Source organism: Lissotriton vulgaris, chromosome 10 (genome assembly GCF_964263255.1).
Source record: "Lissotriton vulgaris chromosome 10, aLisVul1.2, whole genome shotgun sequence".
Classification (NCBI taxonomy): domain Eukaryota; kingdom Metazoa; phylum Chordata; class Amphibia; order Caudata; family Salamandridae; genus Lissotriton; species Lissotriton vulgaris.
In genome coordinates this window covers 273,079,483-273,097,057 of record NC_141698.1, presented here as the reverse complement: position 1 = coordinate 273,097,057, position 17,575 = coordinate 273,079,483, and the positions used below count along the sequence as shown (strand labels likewise).

The 17,575-nt window shown below is 46.7% G+C and overlaps 1 protein-coding gene across 7 annotated transcripts in view; it reads right to left on the bottom strand.

The window, feature by feature from the left end:
* The window catches only part of NBEAL2 (neurobeachin like 2), a 750,879-nt gene that overhangs the window by 105,811 nt on the left and 627,493 nt on the right, over positions 1-17,575 (bottom strand). For all 7 annotated transcript variants that reach the window (XM_086940998.1, XM_086940997.1, XM_086941000.1 and 4 more), the window contains one exon: positions 14,872-14,981. In XM_086940998.1, coding sequence (XP_086797124.1) covers positions 14,872-14,981 — 110 coding nt within the window. The remainder of the gene's footprint in view (positions 1-14,871; positions 14,982-17,575) is intronic.

Here is a 17,575-nt window from a genome sequence, read left to right as displayed (position 1 = left end):
GGTCCCTACTAAAGTGCGCTGTGTGTGCACAGGACCCGTAAATGAAATACTAATAGAGGGTCTGCAGCATTGGTTGTGTCACCCAAAGAAGTTGCCCTGTAAACTTGTTTTTGGCCTGCCATTGCAGTGCCTAAGTGCAGTTCTTAACTACCATGACAACCTGGCTAATGCACTCACTTGTAAGGCCCCAACCTTCCCATTTAATACATGCAAGGTACCCCTAAGGTAGGCCCAAGGAACCCCCATGGACAGGGTGCAGTGTATGTGAAAGGTAGGACATGTAAAACACACCAGTACATATCCTGACATTGAAATACTGCCAATTTAGTTTTTTGCTATTGCACGGACTAGCTCTGCCATAGGTTATCATTGGAGCTTTACGGTAGAGCATGATAAACAGCATTTGGAATTTCTAGATCTTCTAATAACAGCTACACCAACAGGGCTAAGATCAGAACTATACAAAAAACCTATGGCACGTAACTCTTTATTGTGCTACAACAGCTGCCATCCAAAGGCTTTGAAAAATAACTTGCCTTACGGGCAGTTCTTACGTATTCAACGTAACTGCTCTACTAAAGAGACATTTTATGAGCATGCACACGCATTGGAGAAACAACTAAGAGCAAGGAAATATCCCAAAAAACGTGTACATCAATCCCTGAAAAGAGCTGCGAATAACAATCATGTCTCTTTTAGAACCGGCAACTCCAAAAAAAAGATCAAAGGATAACGTTTGTCAATACATTCAGCACTTTATCTAATAATGTGCAGAAAATAATTAAGAAACATTGGACCATTCTGAACACTGGTTCTGACAATTTACCACTGCCACTTTTTGCCTTTAGATGAGGTCCCAATCTTAAAGACAAACTGGTGCACACGAGACCAAAGAGTAAGATTCCATGCTCTGTAGGCACGCTTTAGGATCTGCCTGCAGTTGAAGGACATCATCCTTGCGGCATGCGTGCAGCCTGCCCGCAGACCTCAAAATCAGTAAGCATAGACATTGGTAGCAATCGTCCCTGGCAACAGAGGAGACTTACCAATTCTAACAGTCAAAACTTGATATACCTTATAACGTGCCCCTGCCATCTTAAATATGTTGGGAACAAAAGGGGTTAGGTCCTTTATGTGGTGAGGGCTAGACCTAATATCAATAGTGAACAACACAAAGTACCCAAACCACAGTGACTCAATAAGTTTTTTTGATACAGGGTAAGAAACCAATTTATTGTCGCTTCCCTAGACACCATTATTTTGTGTCAATCATTTTGCCTCCTCGATTGCACCGGCACAGCCCCGGAATCCAGGATGGGAACATGAGAAGGCGCCCCGGCAAGCACCCAAACCCGAGAAGAAGGCGCCACGTCCGGGCGAGCCACCTAAGCCACGGCCCTGGCAACCCATGAGCCCGGGAGCATCCGGTCCCCAATGCTTTGACTGCGGGAATTGGGGGCACATTGCCAGACACTGTCCAAAGAGAAGACCCCCGGATGAACCGATGGAAGTAGGGTACCTTCCAAAATCCGTACTCTCCTCGGCAGAGATGGGAGGCACGTACAGAGTAAGTGTCAGGGTAAACGGGACCTCCATTCCTGCCTTACTAGACTCTGGGTGTAGACAGTCCGTAATTCAAACCAAACATGTAACCCTGTCCCAGTATATTCCCAGACAAATGGTGAGCATTCGGTGTGTGCATGGGGATGTACGACCCTACCCAGTAGCAAACATTCCTATTCAAATCAAGAAGGGGGATACCCAGACGGTGAGGGTGGGAGTGTTAGCCTCTTTTCCCGAGGACCTTATCATAGGCACCGACAACCCTCGGTTTTTGTCCATGTTTAAGAACAGTACAGAAAGTCACAATAGAACACCACCCCAGGAGAACGGTCCCCGTGCCCCCTGTCCCTCGATGCTCGCCCCTGAACCTTGGCTATTAGACAGGCGCTTCCGCTATGCGCAGTCAAACGACCCCACACTTTTTAACGCCTGGGAGCAGGCCCATCAGGGTCAGGAGCATGATCCGGACAGGTTTCCCCGATTTATCATTAAACATGACCTGTTATACCGGGAAGGAAACCCCAACGAGGAAGCACAACTACTAGTACCAGTGTCCTTCCGGAGTCAGGTGCTCTTCTTTGCCCATAGTCACTTATTAGCGGGACACACGGGGGGGGGGGGGGGAAGACTACCCAAAACATTCTCAGACACTTTTACTGGCCGGGCACATACAAGGACACAGCGGTGTACTGCAAGGAGTGTTGCATTCGCCAGAAAAAGAATATGACAAGGCCCCGCAAATCCCTCTACAACCCCTTCCCATTATAGGGAAACCATTCGAAAGAGTCGGCATGGACCTCATCGGTCCCCTCCCGAAGATAAGAAAGGGGTTCCAACATGTGTTGGTAATGGTTGACTATGCGACCCGGTTTCCTGAGGCCTTTCCACTAACCGCGGCCACCACTAAACAAGTGGCGGAACGGGTGATTGAAGTATTCAGCCGAGTAGGGTTCCCTAAAGAAATCCTTAGGGACCAAGGTACCCCGTTCGTGTCCAAACTAATGAGGGAAGTATGTAAAAACCTCGACATACACCAGATCCGCACTTCTGTGTACCATCCGCAAACGGATGGCCTTGTGGAGAGGTATAACCGGACCCTCAAAACAACACTTCGTAAAATGTTGGAGGTCAGCGGGGCTGAATGGGACCACCTCTTGCCCCTGGCTCTCTACGTGATCCGAGGACAACGGCAGAGCAGCCTAGGCGTGTCTTCCTTTGAACTTTTATACGGAAGACAACCCCGGTCCTTGATGGAGATGACAAAGGATGCCTGGGAGAACGAGCTACCGGAGGAGACAGCCACCACCCTAGAATACGCCCAAAGCCTAAAATCACGATTGGGAAAACTGGCGTATACCCACCTGGAAACGCAACAGAGACGGCAAAAGGCCTCCTATGACAAAGGGAAGAGATGGAGACGTCTGAAGATAAACGACTGGGCTCTGATTCTCCTTCCTTCATCCAACCAGAAGTTTCGAGCAGAATGGGTGGGCCCCCACAAAGTAGTCGAAACTATCGGCAACACAAGTTACCGACTCCGGACTGGGCCCCACAAAACACAAGTGTTAATCTTCTGAAGAAGTGGTTAGGTCCTGCACCCTCCGAAGCACATTTAGCCGCCCCACTGTCAACGCCATCCACCCGTGAAGAGCTGCAGATCAATGACGAGCTTACTTCTAGCCAGAATGAAGAACTAAACAACCTCTTATTACGTCATGACACACTCTTCTCTAATCTACCCGGCAAAACATCTATGGCTGAACACAGCATCGAGACGGCCCCAGGGAAGACGGTAAAAATCAAACCATACCGAGTACCTGAATCCCGGAGAAGGGCGATACAGAAGGAAGTGGAGGACATGTTAAAACTGGGAGTCATCCGACCGTCAAAAAGCCATTGGTCCAGTCCCATAGTCATGATCCCCAAACCAGATGGCTCACGTAGGTTTTGTATGGACTTCAGGGCGCTGAATGAGATCTCCTGCTTCGATGCCTATCCCCTCCCGAGAGTCGATGAATTAATAGAGCGGTTAGGGGATGCACAGTATATCACAACACTCGACCTCACCAAAGGATATTGGCAGGTGCCCTTAAAGGAAGAAGACCGACGGAAAACTGCCTTCAGTACACATGAAGGACATTACGAATTCACGGTCCTCCCCTTCGGATTGCATGGAGCCCCTGCCACCTTCCAGCGACTCATGAACACCGTACTGAAAGACGTATCCCAGTTCGCCTCGGCTTACCTCGACGACATTGTTATTCATAGTCCATCCTGGTCCGATCATCTACGCCATGTACATGAGGTGTTCCTAGCCTTGGAAAAGGCAGGCCTGAAGATAAACGCAAAAAAATCAAAAGTCGCCTATCAAAAGGTGAAATATCTGGGGTATGTCCTGGGTCACGGGCTCATTGAGCCTCAGATTGAGAAGATCAGGGCAATAGTGGAAACCCCTTTTCCCGCCAACCGAAAACAGTTGAGAGCATTCCTGGGATTGGTTGGGTATTACCGACGCTTCATTCCACAGTTCTCTCACATAGCGGCGCCCCTTTCAGATGCCTTGCGACATCCCGGTAAATCCTCTGCGTCCCTACAACCCACAGAAGCCATGTTGTCAGCATTCACCCACCTCAAACATATCATCACCTCCACCCCGGTACTGACATCCCCTGATTTTTCTAAACCCTTCACCCTGCACACTGACGCATCAGAGTATGGTATAGGAGCTGTGCTATCTCAGATTGGACAGGACGGTAGGGATCATCCCATCCTATATGTAAGCAGGAAACAGATTCCGCGTGAGTTGCGCTATGCCACCATTGAAAAGGAGTGTTTGGCGGTTAAATGGGCTGTGGAGAAGCTGTCTTACTACCTGGAGGGGCATCCGTTTACCCTGTTCACTGACCATGCCCCCCTCCTCTGGATGGCCAGAAACAAGTCTAACAACGCGCGTGTGATGCGCTGGTTTCTGTCTCTCCAGCCGTACTCATTCACAGTGCGGCACAGGAAAGGGGTTGACAATGTGGGTGCCGATTTCCTGTCCCGTCATCCGCTCCCCGAACGTGAGCGTCCTAGGGGGGAGGAATGTAACGGGGTGTCCCCGACGTGGCTCCCCGTTAGGGGGTCAGGACCTGTACACATGCCAAAGACTCCGCAAAGTGCTTCCATTAACCCCTCTTCTATCCCTCAGCAGATGGACTATCGAGGGACAGGAGACGAGGTTGCAGCGGCCCAGGAGAAAGACAGAGACTGGCCCTTTAACTATCAAGGAGAGGACGAGTGGGCGAAGTTACGGATTGACGGAACGCCGTCAAAAGCGGAAATCCAGGACGACGAGGTGTGCTTGTACACCTGGAGAGGAGAAGAGGAGAAAGGACGGCGAAGGAGTGAAATGAGCGGGACGGAGGAGTCGCACCGTGGAGGAGGAGGAGCCCCGACTGAAGAGGATACGCCTGGAGGCCACCGATCCCACGAGCCGCCCAGCCACTCACCCGGGGGAGGTGCGTGGCTTGTGCAGGTGCGTAATCGGCTCAGGGGCTGGGTGGGACGAAAGGGCAGTCCGGTGTTACATTAGCGGAGTCCCTGGTTCCCGGTTATCCCTATCCCGAGCACAATCCCCCTCACGACCCCTTCACTTGTATAGAAAAGCTGGAGCACGTGTGGGTTTGAATCCTCACTCCATTTCCCGTATACTGCTGTCCGAGTAGGACAACGCTCTCACGAGTGACTTTTGTTTTGTTTCCCTCCGGTCCTGGGGACGGGGCGTTGGCAAGACGGACCCCGACGATAACACAGCCCGACGGAGCCAGACCGGCTATCGGAGGACTCAATATTTAGAACACCGCTGACGAAGAAGGTCACGAAGCCGATCTCCCCGGAGAACCCCCTTACTGAGAAAGACTTGTTCTGATCATTTACTCAGTTCATTAAAACCCGTTGTAACCAAAACACGCTTGTTGCCCTTCACTGCTCTCCCCGCGAGTCCCGGAAAGGTTACACAGCTCTATAACCGATTCTGGTTATGGGGCAGGGGGTGCGGGTAACATTAGTGAGGAAGGAATAAACCATCACCATTGGTCCCTGGATAGAACACTAAACCGATGAGTGCGGTGCTCAGTGCGCAAAAGGAAATGGTGACCTTAGGATAGTCCCCCCCTCCTCCCTCTGCTACCCGGTCCCCCCCTCTTAAGTCCTAGGAGTGTTCTGAAACACTCCCATACCTGGCTTAGCCACGCGTCTTCCTGAGAGTGGCTGGGCAATGCGAGGGGACGGTGGCCTCCTGGCTTCTCCTGTGGTGGAGTCTCCTGGACGTTCTCTCGGCCCTTGGTTCTGCTACCAGCTCTCCCGGCTCCGATGTCCTCCAGGTCCGTGGCTCCACTGCCAGCTGTCCCGGCTCCGACGTCCTCCAGGTCCGTGGCTCCGCTGCCAGCTCTCCCGGCTCCGACGTCCTCTTGGTCAGTGTCTTCAGTCCGGTCGTCTTCCAGCCGGCTTCCTCTCCTCCGCTCAAAGTCGCATTGGACCACACCGACGTTCGCGTCTTCTGGGCCCGCCTTTCTTTCCCCGGAGGCTAGTTCTGATAGGCCGACAAACTCCGACGTCATAGGGGTGGAGTCAAAGTCCGGGAAGTCCAGGCTGTCCTTAAAGGGCCCGGACCAGTCCTGTTGAGGAGATGGAGAGTCAGTTACGGGGGATCGCAAAGGGGAGTTCGCGACCCCGTGACAAATCCCCCCCCCTAGCTTTTCCCGTTCGGGGGAAAGAGGATAGCGTGACAGGAAGTCAGCATTCGTTTGGTTTGTCCCCTTCCTATGCCGTACTTCGAAGTCATATGGCTGGAGTGAAAGGAGCCAGCGCAAGATGCAATCATTCCGGCCTTTGTTCTGCTGCAGCCAGGTTAAAGGAGCATGGTCGGTAAACAGTGTGAAATGGCGACTTTCTAGGTAATATCGGAGTTTCTCGATACTCCACTTGACCGCAAGGCACTCTTTTTCTATTGTGGGGAATGCCGCCTCTCGAGGGAATAGCTTTCGACTCAGGTACAAGAGGGGTTTTTCCCTGCCTTCGGTGTCTAGTTGTGAGAGCACTGCCCCTAAACCCACGCCTGAAGCATCTGTTTGTAAAAAAAAAAGGTTTCTCGAAGTCAGGGGCCATCAAGACCGGGGCAGAGGACAGGATGTCTTTAAGGGTTTGGAATGCTGTACAGACTTGAGGGGAAGGTTTTTTGAAGTGCACAGAAGTAGCTCTTTTCTTTAGCATGTCTGTTAGGGGGGCAGAGGCTGAGGCAAAGTGTGGGATGAAACGGCGATAATAGCCGACGAGACCTATGTAGGCCCTCAGATCCCTTCTCGTTGCTGGGAAGACCTGTGACTGGATGGCTTTTACCTTTTCTTGTTAGGGAAACAGATGACCCTCTCCCAGGACATAACCTAAGAATTTGACTTGGGTAAATGCTATTCGTGATTTTTTTGAGTTTATGTGTAACCCGTTCTTTTGTAGAGCCCCCAGTATCTGTTCTATGTGGTGGAGGTGGGCCTCCCAGGTGGGACTGTGGACAATGATGTCGTCCAAGTAGGCGGCTGCGAACTGGGTATAGGGGACTAGGAGGGTATCCATAAGACATTGAAACATCGCAGGAGCCCCATGTAACCCGAATGGAAGAACCGTGAAATGAAATAACCCTTCAGGTGTCGAAAAGGCTGTCTTCTCCTGATCTTGGGGTAGAAGGGGCACTTGCCAGTAGCCCTTGGTGAGGTCAATGGTGGTTATGTATTGAGCCTCACCAAGGCGTTCGATTAGTTCGTCCACTCTCGGTAATGGGTACCCATCTTGTTTTGAAACCTTGTTAACGGCACGGAAATCTATGCAAAACCTAGTGCTTACGTCCGGTTTTGGCACTAAAACTACTGGGGAAGACCAGTTGCTTTTGGAGGGGACTATGATTCCAGCGTCCAACATTTTACTTATCTCTGTGCTTAGTAACAACCTTCGAGCCTCGGGGACGCGGTAGGGCTTTTGTTCTATAGTAACGCCATCAGGGGTTGGGATCGAATGGACTGCTAAAGTCGTCCTACCCGGTTGGTCTGAGAAAATGGGCTGATCTTTTAGGAGTATGTTCAGCACTTCCTTTTTCTTCTCTTCAGGAAGTTCATGGTTTAGCACTGCTCGCTCTATGGTATGCGGGATTGACGAGGCTATGGAAACTGCCACAGGTGACCATGGAGGGGGACCCAACCACTTCTTAAGGATGTTAATGTGATATATCTGGGTTCTTGAGGGTGAGAGTTTTAAGGCATAGGTGGTTTTTCCTATTTTCCTTATCACTGGGAATGGTCCCTGCCACTCCTTGCGGAGTTTGTGAATAGACGTGGGCAAGAGAACGAGGGCCCAATCTCCTATGGCCAGTTCTCTCCATTTTTTTCCTTTATCATAAAAGGTTTTCTGTTTCACCAGGGCCTTCTCCATGGTGTCATAAGAGAGAGTTCTCAACTTATGCAAACGGGTCTTTAGTTGTTGTGAATTTTCCAAAAGTTCTTGGGCATTGTGAGCCCCATCTCTTTCCCAGCTATCGCGGGTGATCTCGAACAGAGTGCGGGGCTTCCTTCCAAAAAGGAGCTCAAATGGGGAGGCTCCCAGACTACTCTGATATTAGCTTCGTAGGACGAACAGCGCCAATGGAAGCAACTGGTCCCAGTGTTTCCCCTCTCCTGTCAACAATTTCTTTAGGGTGGTTTTTAGAAGGCCATTATAACGTTCGACTAACCCGTCGGTTTAAGGGTGATAAACCGAGGTGCGCAGGTGTTTAACGTTCAAAAGGTTGCAGATCTGTTTCATGAGGCGGGAAACAAAAGGGGTTCCCTTGTCTGTTATTAATTCCTTGGGAAAACCCATTCGGGCAAACAATTAAACTAATGTTTGGGAAATGGCGGTTGTTGCGGAGGCCCTTAAAGGAAACGCCTTCAGATAGCGGGTAGCGTAATCCACGACAACCATTAAATACTGGTATCCTCGGTGTGATTTAGGGAGAGGTCCGATTATGTCTACACCAATCCTTTCAAAAGGCTTTCCTATGATGGGAAGAGGAACTAAAGGAACTTTTGGCGGGATATAGGGATTGCGTTTCTGACAAATGTGACATTCCTGACAATACTTTTTAACCTGTGCTTATACCCCAGGCCAGAAAAAGTGTTGTATGATCGAATTAGTGGTTTTTCAGCCCCGGAATGCCCTTCCAAGAGGGGGGCATGAGCATAAAACATGACTTGGTCACGGAAGGTGGTGGGCACAATTAATTGTGCGGTCGCCTGGTCATGGCCTAACCTATATAGGAGTCTGTTCTTTTCCACAAAACAGGGGTAGAGGAGCCTTCCCCGATCTTTGTTCTCTTGGGCATTCTGCCAGGTTTGAGCTAAAGAGGCGTCATTTAATTGGGCAGCTCGAAAATTGGAATCTGAGGCCCATGGTTTGGCCACTAGTAAACCAGTGTTACTGTGCTCTATTAGTCTACTCCTTTGTAAAGCTTCCGTCATTAGAGTAGAAAAACACGTATTATCTGTACCAATAATAAGGGGTTCAGGTAATTCGGGGAGTACTCCTACCTCGCACTGTACTTGTGTACTTTCCTCAGTTGTGACTGTTACCCTGGCTAAAGGATAGGTTCGAATATCACCATGTACACATTTTATCCTGACCGTCCGTGAAGTGAAGAGGCAGGCAGGGAACTTTTCCTGACTACTGAATGGCAACATCCTGAATCTAATAAGGCTTGGGTTTTCTGATTATCAAGCAATACACTTACATAAAAGGCGGGCCTGTTTCTTGGGCATACATGATGGCGCGGGGCATGTATCCTACTTCCATAGGTTCTTCCTCTTTCTTTTTGCGACAATACCTCGTGATGTGCCCTCACTCTCCACACTCGTAACATTGTGGACCAGTCATAACAGGAGGATCGATTTTATGGGAGCGGGGTTTAAGAGGAAATTCTGTCGGGCCCTTGTATACTTTCTTTTCGGTTTTTCCTGGGACTTTACTGGCGTTGGGTCTGTCTGCTTCTCTGAAGGTAGGACGGTTTTGGGCTCGGGCATAAGAATTGGCCATTTCTATAGCATGTTCCAAAGTTAATCCTGCATGCTGTCTAAGCCACCTTTGAGTCCCATAAGGAAGTGCTTCAAGAAACTGCTCAAGGTAGATTTTATTCATAACTTCTTCCATATTACCGTCCTGCGGTTTCAACCAACGGTCAGCGGCGTCTCTTAATTTGTAGAACAATGTTTTTGGTGCATCGCTTGGTTGTCCTCTTTCCTGTCGGAATCGTAGCCTGTGGCTTTCATCATCGACCCGAGTCTGTCTAGGACAAGCTGTTTAACATGTCCGTAGTAGGCTGTCCCGTCTTTGTTAGCCATTTGATAGGCTGCCTGGGCCTTCCCGGATAAAAGGGGTGCTAGATAGAAAGGCCACTGTTCTCCCAGCCAGGCACTAGCTCTAGCTGCCCTTTCAAAGTTCAAAAAGAATGAAATGGGGTCATCCCCGGCAACATACTTCTGCAGAGGTACCATGGCCCCAGGAGGAGCAGCAGCGCGACTTTGCCCCAGGATGGCTAAGAGTTGGGTTTGTCCCTCAGCTAGTTTGGTTAAATTGTCGGCTTGTTGTTGTATGGCGGCTGTGAAGGCTGCCCTGTCATTGTCGGCTTGTTCTGTAGACTGTCCCACAGCCCACTCCAACTTGGCCTGTCCTTCCCTCATCTGATTGAGTAGGTTCTCCATCTTTGTCAGACGGAGGCTCCTATCTGGCTCGCCCCTTGTAACCTTAAGGGTATACAAGGAGAGAAGGAGCCAATACGGAAGTGTGGGAATAACTATATTTTTATTAGGCGGTATATACAGCAAGTTCAACTCTTCCAAATTGAATGAGTGTTATGCTTCTTGCAGCTGATCTTCGGTATGTGTACACGGCTTGATCAGTTTTCTTTTCTCCTCACCGTCTCGCCAGGGTATAATGAAAAAGAAAGGAAACGTGGCCGTTAACTCACAGCTCTATAACAGATTCTGGTTACGGGGCAGGGGTTGCGGGTAACATTAGTGAGGAAGGAATAAACCATCACCATTGGTCCCTGGATAGAACACTAAACCGATGAGTGCGGTGCTCAGTGCGCAAAAGGAAATGGTGCCCTTAGGATAGCCCCCCCCTCCTCCCTCTGCTACCCGGTTCCCCCCCTCTTAAGTCCTAGGAGTGTTCTGAAATGCTCCCGTACCTGGATTAGCCACGCGTCTTCCTAAACGTGGCCGGGCAATGTGAGGGGACGGTGGCCTCCTGGTTTCTCCTGTGGTGGAGTCTCCTGGACGTTCTCTCGGCCCTTGGCTCTCCTACCAGCTCTCCCGGCTCCGATGTCCTCCAGGTCCGTGGCTCTGCTGCCAGCTCTCCCGGCTCCGACGTCCTCCAGGTCCGTGGCTCCGCTGCCAGCTTTCCCGGCTCCGACGTCCTCTTGGTCGGTGTCTTCAGTCCGGTCGTCTTCCAGTCGGCTTCCTCTCCTCCGCTCAAAGTCGCGTTGGACCACACCGACGTTCCCGTCTTCCGGGCCCGCCTTTCTTTCCCCGGAGGCTAGTTCTGATAGGCCGACAAACTCCGACGTCATAGGGGCAGAGTCAAAGTCCGGGAAGTCCAGGCTGTCCTTAAAGGGCCCGGACCAGTCCTGTTGAGGAAATGGAGAGTCAGTTACGGGGGATCGCAAAGGGGAGTTCGCGACCCCGTGACTCAGACATAATAAGAACTGTGCACAGCGCAACTGATTGCGAAAACACACAGTGCATGCCAATATTATTGAATAGTCGGGACCACAATTCCCATTACCCTCTGCGAGAACAGGCATAATGCGTACGTACGGCGATACCGAGATGACGTTTTTTTCACCAAATTAAAAATGGCGCCACGGACTGTGCAGGTACCTCCCCGAGTAGGCTCGGAGGGACGCCCGGAGTACCGACAGTCAGGTGAGCAGCCGAGAGTCTCATTTCTTTGCCGGGACAAAGCCTTTTTGAATGTACGCTTAGCCTTTGAACGCACACACGCGACCGTCTTTCGGTCTCTGCGTGTGTGATCGGGTTCTGTTCTGTTCTCTCGGCATTCCCTTATGGCAATCGAGTGAGAGCAAGGGAGCACTTAGCCATCAATTGCAGAATGGAGCCATATTATGCTCACCTTTAACACCAGTTTTGAGTATACTTTGGGCAATACAATATCTGCCAGTATCGTGAGAACTTAACTCTTCTTAAAGAGACGACCCGATGTATTTTGTGATCACGATACACACTGAATCACAAAGTGTCCCTAACATCGATTTTTTTGTGCTTTATTTGAAGCGTTTTAAACCAGCATAGCGCCCACAAAGCAAAATAGACCCCTTGGGTCAGAGGAAATTCGTTGTACACATTCTGTGAAAGAGGGGATGCCTCTAAATAACACTATTGTGTATGTACATAGACTGAAAAGCGATACCTGTTGATGCACGTACTTTTTCAACTGAAAAGTTGAGTCAGGGATACATGCCATACACCCATGATGTTTATGGGCTGAATATGTGTACTAATGACGCATATGGTTGACACAGTACTTGTAGTTGCAATTGGTTGTACCTAACAATTTTTGACACCAATTTTGTGTTTTCTCATTTTGCTCCCTTCTTTTATCTGGCATAACTACTCTCTACCTCTGGACACCATCCAGTACCCCGGAGGATTTTCCGTACGCACCTAGGACGCCCAGGTGACATGGTTGTAATATAATTTATTCACTCTATATCCATGCAGTAGCGATGTATTGGTCCCGATGAAAGCATGAAAGATGTCCATTTACTGCCGAAACATGTTGGCCTATAAATTCATAGAGTAGCTATTTGTTAAACCTACTATTTTCCCGCACTGTTTTTAAATATTGGAAGTTTGAGAGTTATCAATAAAATTTCTCTTCCTCTCAACTCTCCAATTTTATAAATATCACCACGCTCACACTTTCACTTGTTTTCACGCACTGCAAATCAGTTATCTGAACATTGTCACTCAAGATACACCCTTAAACACTGGTGCATCTACTTCAAATCATCAAGTGGCTGCAAGTATATTTTTCTTGTTGTGAGGAGACCCAGATGATGACAAGGGCGGTACCGGACGATAACTGATGGGTACTTTTATACCCTGGAAATATCTTGTTGTGCTTGAGTAACACGGATGATTACTTTCTTTTTAATATATTTTTTCAGGGAGTTTTTATGCTGGCTATAGGAGGTTGAGTTATTTCTCCAGACCCACAGACACCTATTGTTTCTTTGATACCATTGGAGCTGCCTTGTAACATTTTACAAGTGTAACTTTCAACTGGGAACAGCTAAAGGTTTGGAGTTTGGGATCTCTGAGATCAGAATTTTGAAACATACCTTTTTGTAAAGGTGGGTTTTAAATTGTGTGTTTGAAAGTGGCACTTTTAGAAACTGGGCGTTTTCTTGCTTTGCGATCCTGTGCCTCTACCTCCCTGTCAGTCTGGTTTAGACTGACAGGGGCCTGATTGTGCATTTACTCTAGACAGTCACACAAATGGAGTTGAGGTGTGCCCTGCAAATACGGATTAGCTTAGTAAGGCCCATCAGCCTGGTAATGGGCAGAGTGGTCAGAGGAGTTGTCACATACACCTGAAGGCTGTGTCTAACCCCCTGGAGTGTGTCTGGAGCCAAGACCAGGCAAGACAAAAACGTGCACACTATAAAGACAATCCTTTAAAGAATGTCAACTTCAAAGGCCAAAAGTTATATAAGTATTGAACCTAAAACCCCAGACTTTTAGAATACTTCTGGATCAAGAGGAACCTCTGTCAAGAAGAGCTGTAAGGAGGAGTACTCCCCCTTTGCTGCGTGTTGTTTTGCTGGTTTGGCCAGCAGTTGCTGCTTCGGCTGTGGAGAGGGAAAGGACTGAACTTTGCTCTGTATCCTGCTTGTGAAGTTTCTCCAAGGGCTTGTGTGTGGCTTGCCTCATGTTGGAAGTCTCAGGGCCATCAGAAACTTTATCTGCAGCTGCCTGAACTCCACTGGTGGGAGATCTGACCAGCCAAGTGGTGTCAATTCCAGTTCTGAGCCCTTGGCGGTGTTCCCTGCAACAAAAAGCTGCGAAATCCTGCAAAATCAAAACATGACCCTTCCAGCGCCTGTTTTTCTGATGCAGAACTGCCATGTGGGAGAAATTTTCATACACTACCGCCGTAGAATTCGATGCAGCACCTGGCTTTGGCCCAAAGAACGACCCCAGCCGGAGTTCAGCACAGCGGTCTGCAAAGTTTGAGGCCCCCACACTGAATCCGATGCAGGCCACGCAGAGCAGCTGAGAAGACTGATGCCTCATTGGATCGCGGCTGAAGAAATCAATGCAGCACCTAGTTCACCCCTCCTTCCTCGATTGAAGCGCAACCAGATTTTCACGCATCGCACCTGTGTGGCAAGTCTACGAAGATGCTGGGCTTCAGTGAGGAACCAAGGCCGCGTGTCCGGAGAACCAACCCATCACCTCGCCCGCACAGTAAGAAACGTACACATCACCTCTACTCCTAGTAAGAAACTAACACATCACCTCATCTCCAGTAAGGAACAGATGCATCGCCTCCCCTGTGTAGCAGTAAGGAACCCATGCATCAGCTCCCTTGGAGAAAAGAACCGATGTATCACCTTTCCTACGAGTAAGGAACCGACGCATCACCCTCCCTGAGTGAGAGGAACTGATGGTTCATTGTGCTTTATTGCGCCTCACCTCTCCTGCACCGGTTTTCATTGTGTGATTTTGAAGCATAGCAGGTACTTTGTGCTAAAAGGGAAGCATCAATAACTTTATATGGACTGAACTGTTTTAGCTCTTTTAAAAGTAATATTTTGACTAGCGTGTAATGGATTAGTGTAATTATTGTCTTGTTTGGTTTAGATAAAGATATTTTATTTTTCTAAACTGTTGTGGTGTCGATTTGTAGTGGTTTCATTGTGTTACTGTGTGTTATGTACAAATACTTTACACATTGCCTCTGAGATAGGCCTAATTGCTTGTGCCAAGCTACCAGAGGGGTGAGGGGGTTATCTTGCATTAATCCCCTTATCCTGACTAGAAGCAAGGGTACCTACTTGGCAGGGTGAAAGCCACTGCCATCTAGAGACCCTTCATTTCTAACAGGCCACCGTGATGATTTTACTGAACCAGGCATACCAAGGCCTTTCAAACTACCTAAACCCTGATGGAGAAACACTATGATTTAACAATTTGAAAACGTTTTATTCTTTGATAATCTTACCAGTGCTTTCCTATGTTTATAGATAAAATCTTCTCGTGACTCAGCCCACCTTGGAAGCACAACATCGTTCACCTTCCCATTAGAGATCTGAAGGCATCCAAGATCAAATCCTGCACATGAAATATAGATTAGTTCTCTGAATCGCATTTCCCAAAAAATTTACTTCTTGACAAAAAAGATCTGTAATCCTACCACTATTTCAATTTAATTCTCAAACCACTAAAAGTGTTATAGATATAACAAGAATGGATATGGCAAAAATGTGGTAACTGGCAGACTTACTGACTAGATACTTAAAAACTGACCTCATATAAGGAATGCCTAAACCTCTAGCTAGCCCATTTGCCAGCCTCCTTTAGCATAATAGATAATAGTTCTCTTGTCTCCTCCATCTCAACTGTTGTACATAAAAGTACAGTATACAAAAATATGGTCTGACATCAATATTGTCCTAAATATCATTTACAAATCTATCATCTCATCAGTTGTAGATTTTCTATTATTAAACTTAAATGGGGAAATATTTATGTAAATTATATTTAGAACACCATATTTATGACAGACAATATTCTAACTAAGAAATTCAGGTACCACATTCATCTAAAAATCTGTTAATTATTTTGCTGATAGCACATTTTTGTGAGGCAGTGCATCCGAACCTCAGGTGGTATCACTTAAATATTTGGAGCCAACTCTCCACTGGAATATGCAAATTTTCCTAACTTGATCCACACACTTCATACAGTTTGGGCCTGATTCACTAACTGCATTACATACTGTAGTACTATACTGAAGTTACTTACAACAAAATGCAATTCAGAAACCTACTGGGGGAAATGTTCACCCCTCCTATATTTTCAATACAAAAATGAATCTTATAGCATTTATGTTTGAATAAATACAGTTAATAAAATATTTTATATGTATAGAAATCATTTCAATATATATAACATTTTGTGATTGTTAATTCATAATAAATATGCATAAACATTTTAATTAGGTGTGATATTCTAAATGAAACTAAAAAAAGAATTGCAACATATTTAGATTAATTCAATATTTTATTCAACCCAAGCTAATAGTGCTGTGGCGTTGTTTACATGTTTTTGTTCTACATTTAAAGTAGGTAAAATGAATTTACAATAATTTTTACCATAAAAATGTTTTACTTTTTTTTTATACCTTATAGGTTTTCACTCTATGTTTCAGTAGGGACTTCTGTACCCAGTAGTGGTGATCTCTGCCTACATGTGAAACATTACTAGTAGTAACTTTATACTTGTAAATTTAACTCCACCTCCTATTTTCAGTGGTGGAGACATGTCAGTCTACAACTTGTAGTAAATTTTACATTCGGAAATGATAAATAACTAAAAGAGTAAATTAACTACATAGTGTAAGAGCATACATAGATATACTCATGTGTAAATTTACCTTTGTGAATAAGCTCCCTAGATGTTAGTTTCATCTCTACATTTTCTCGCCTCACGATGTTACAAAGTTAAGTCCTTGTCTGTCTTCTTTAACAGAATCCTTATAAACACACTGCTGTCCCTTGTTTAGTCTGGTCTGAGCTGTACTGAGTCAAGTTTTATCCTGCTAGAGCTGCAACTTGGAAACCTAGAATTTACCACTCAAATATACAGTGTATATTTTTGTCTTGTGAATTTTATCTCTACCTTTGACTTCTTTGATCTCCACTCTGCAATTGTTATATGCATCACTTACAGCAAAGAATCAGTCCATCTGCTAGCTGAACCGGACCATAAACAACATGAAGCTATTGTGTTTGGTAGGCCAAAATGGTATGTTTGAGAACATCAGCATCATTTTGTCTGTGATGCTGCAGTTTATTTAGATCTGCTTTCCAGATCAACTTTTATTTTCCTATCACATCTTACTGATATACATGTTGCTTCTTGTGTTCCCCCTTAATCCCAGGTGTCATTTCATACCATGGTATGCATATAAACTTCAAGCAATTTTGACCCAGATCCATTGTTTCTACCAACACCTGTGCATGATACAATCTTATACATTCTACATAATCTTCAAGTTGATTTTTTTACAGTAATACTATAACTACTTATATGCCTGTGTTTCAAGCGATTTATAATTGAAGCTTGTGCAATTATTATGGGCTTGTTTTCTTGTAGAGCGCAGTTTTAAAGACAAGTGAGTTGTTCTCTCTATAACACTGTGCAAACTGAATTGGTTCAAAGTGTGAGCTTAGGAAGCAAACATGTTCTTGTGAAAGGTGCCACTGTCCACCAACTGGTATGGACTGCACTCAGAATAAGGAACAAGGGAATATTTGGTTGAATGAAAAACAGAGAATAGTAAAGGATACTTGTTACACCCATCTTCAATGGAACATGTAGCATTTTCCTTATGCTCCTTAGCCACCCCATATAGCAAAATTACAAACATGATTATTTTAGCCATATAATTGTTTTTTAAAACACTGAATATAGATTGTTTGATCGTCCTTCTAAATTTCAGGTGGCTACTTTTATCCTCTAATGTTTTGTGGGGCAAGTTCAATATTTGAGATCCTAGAACTGTAATGTCTCTTCCGCCATAACCAGCCTGTGTTTTGAGCCTGGTTTGGGTCATAGAAAGTAGTATACTATGCAATGCAACCACTATGGTGGTACTAATGATTCTATAATTTCCACCATCAATGTTTTCTTGATTTTATTGT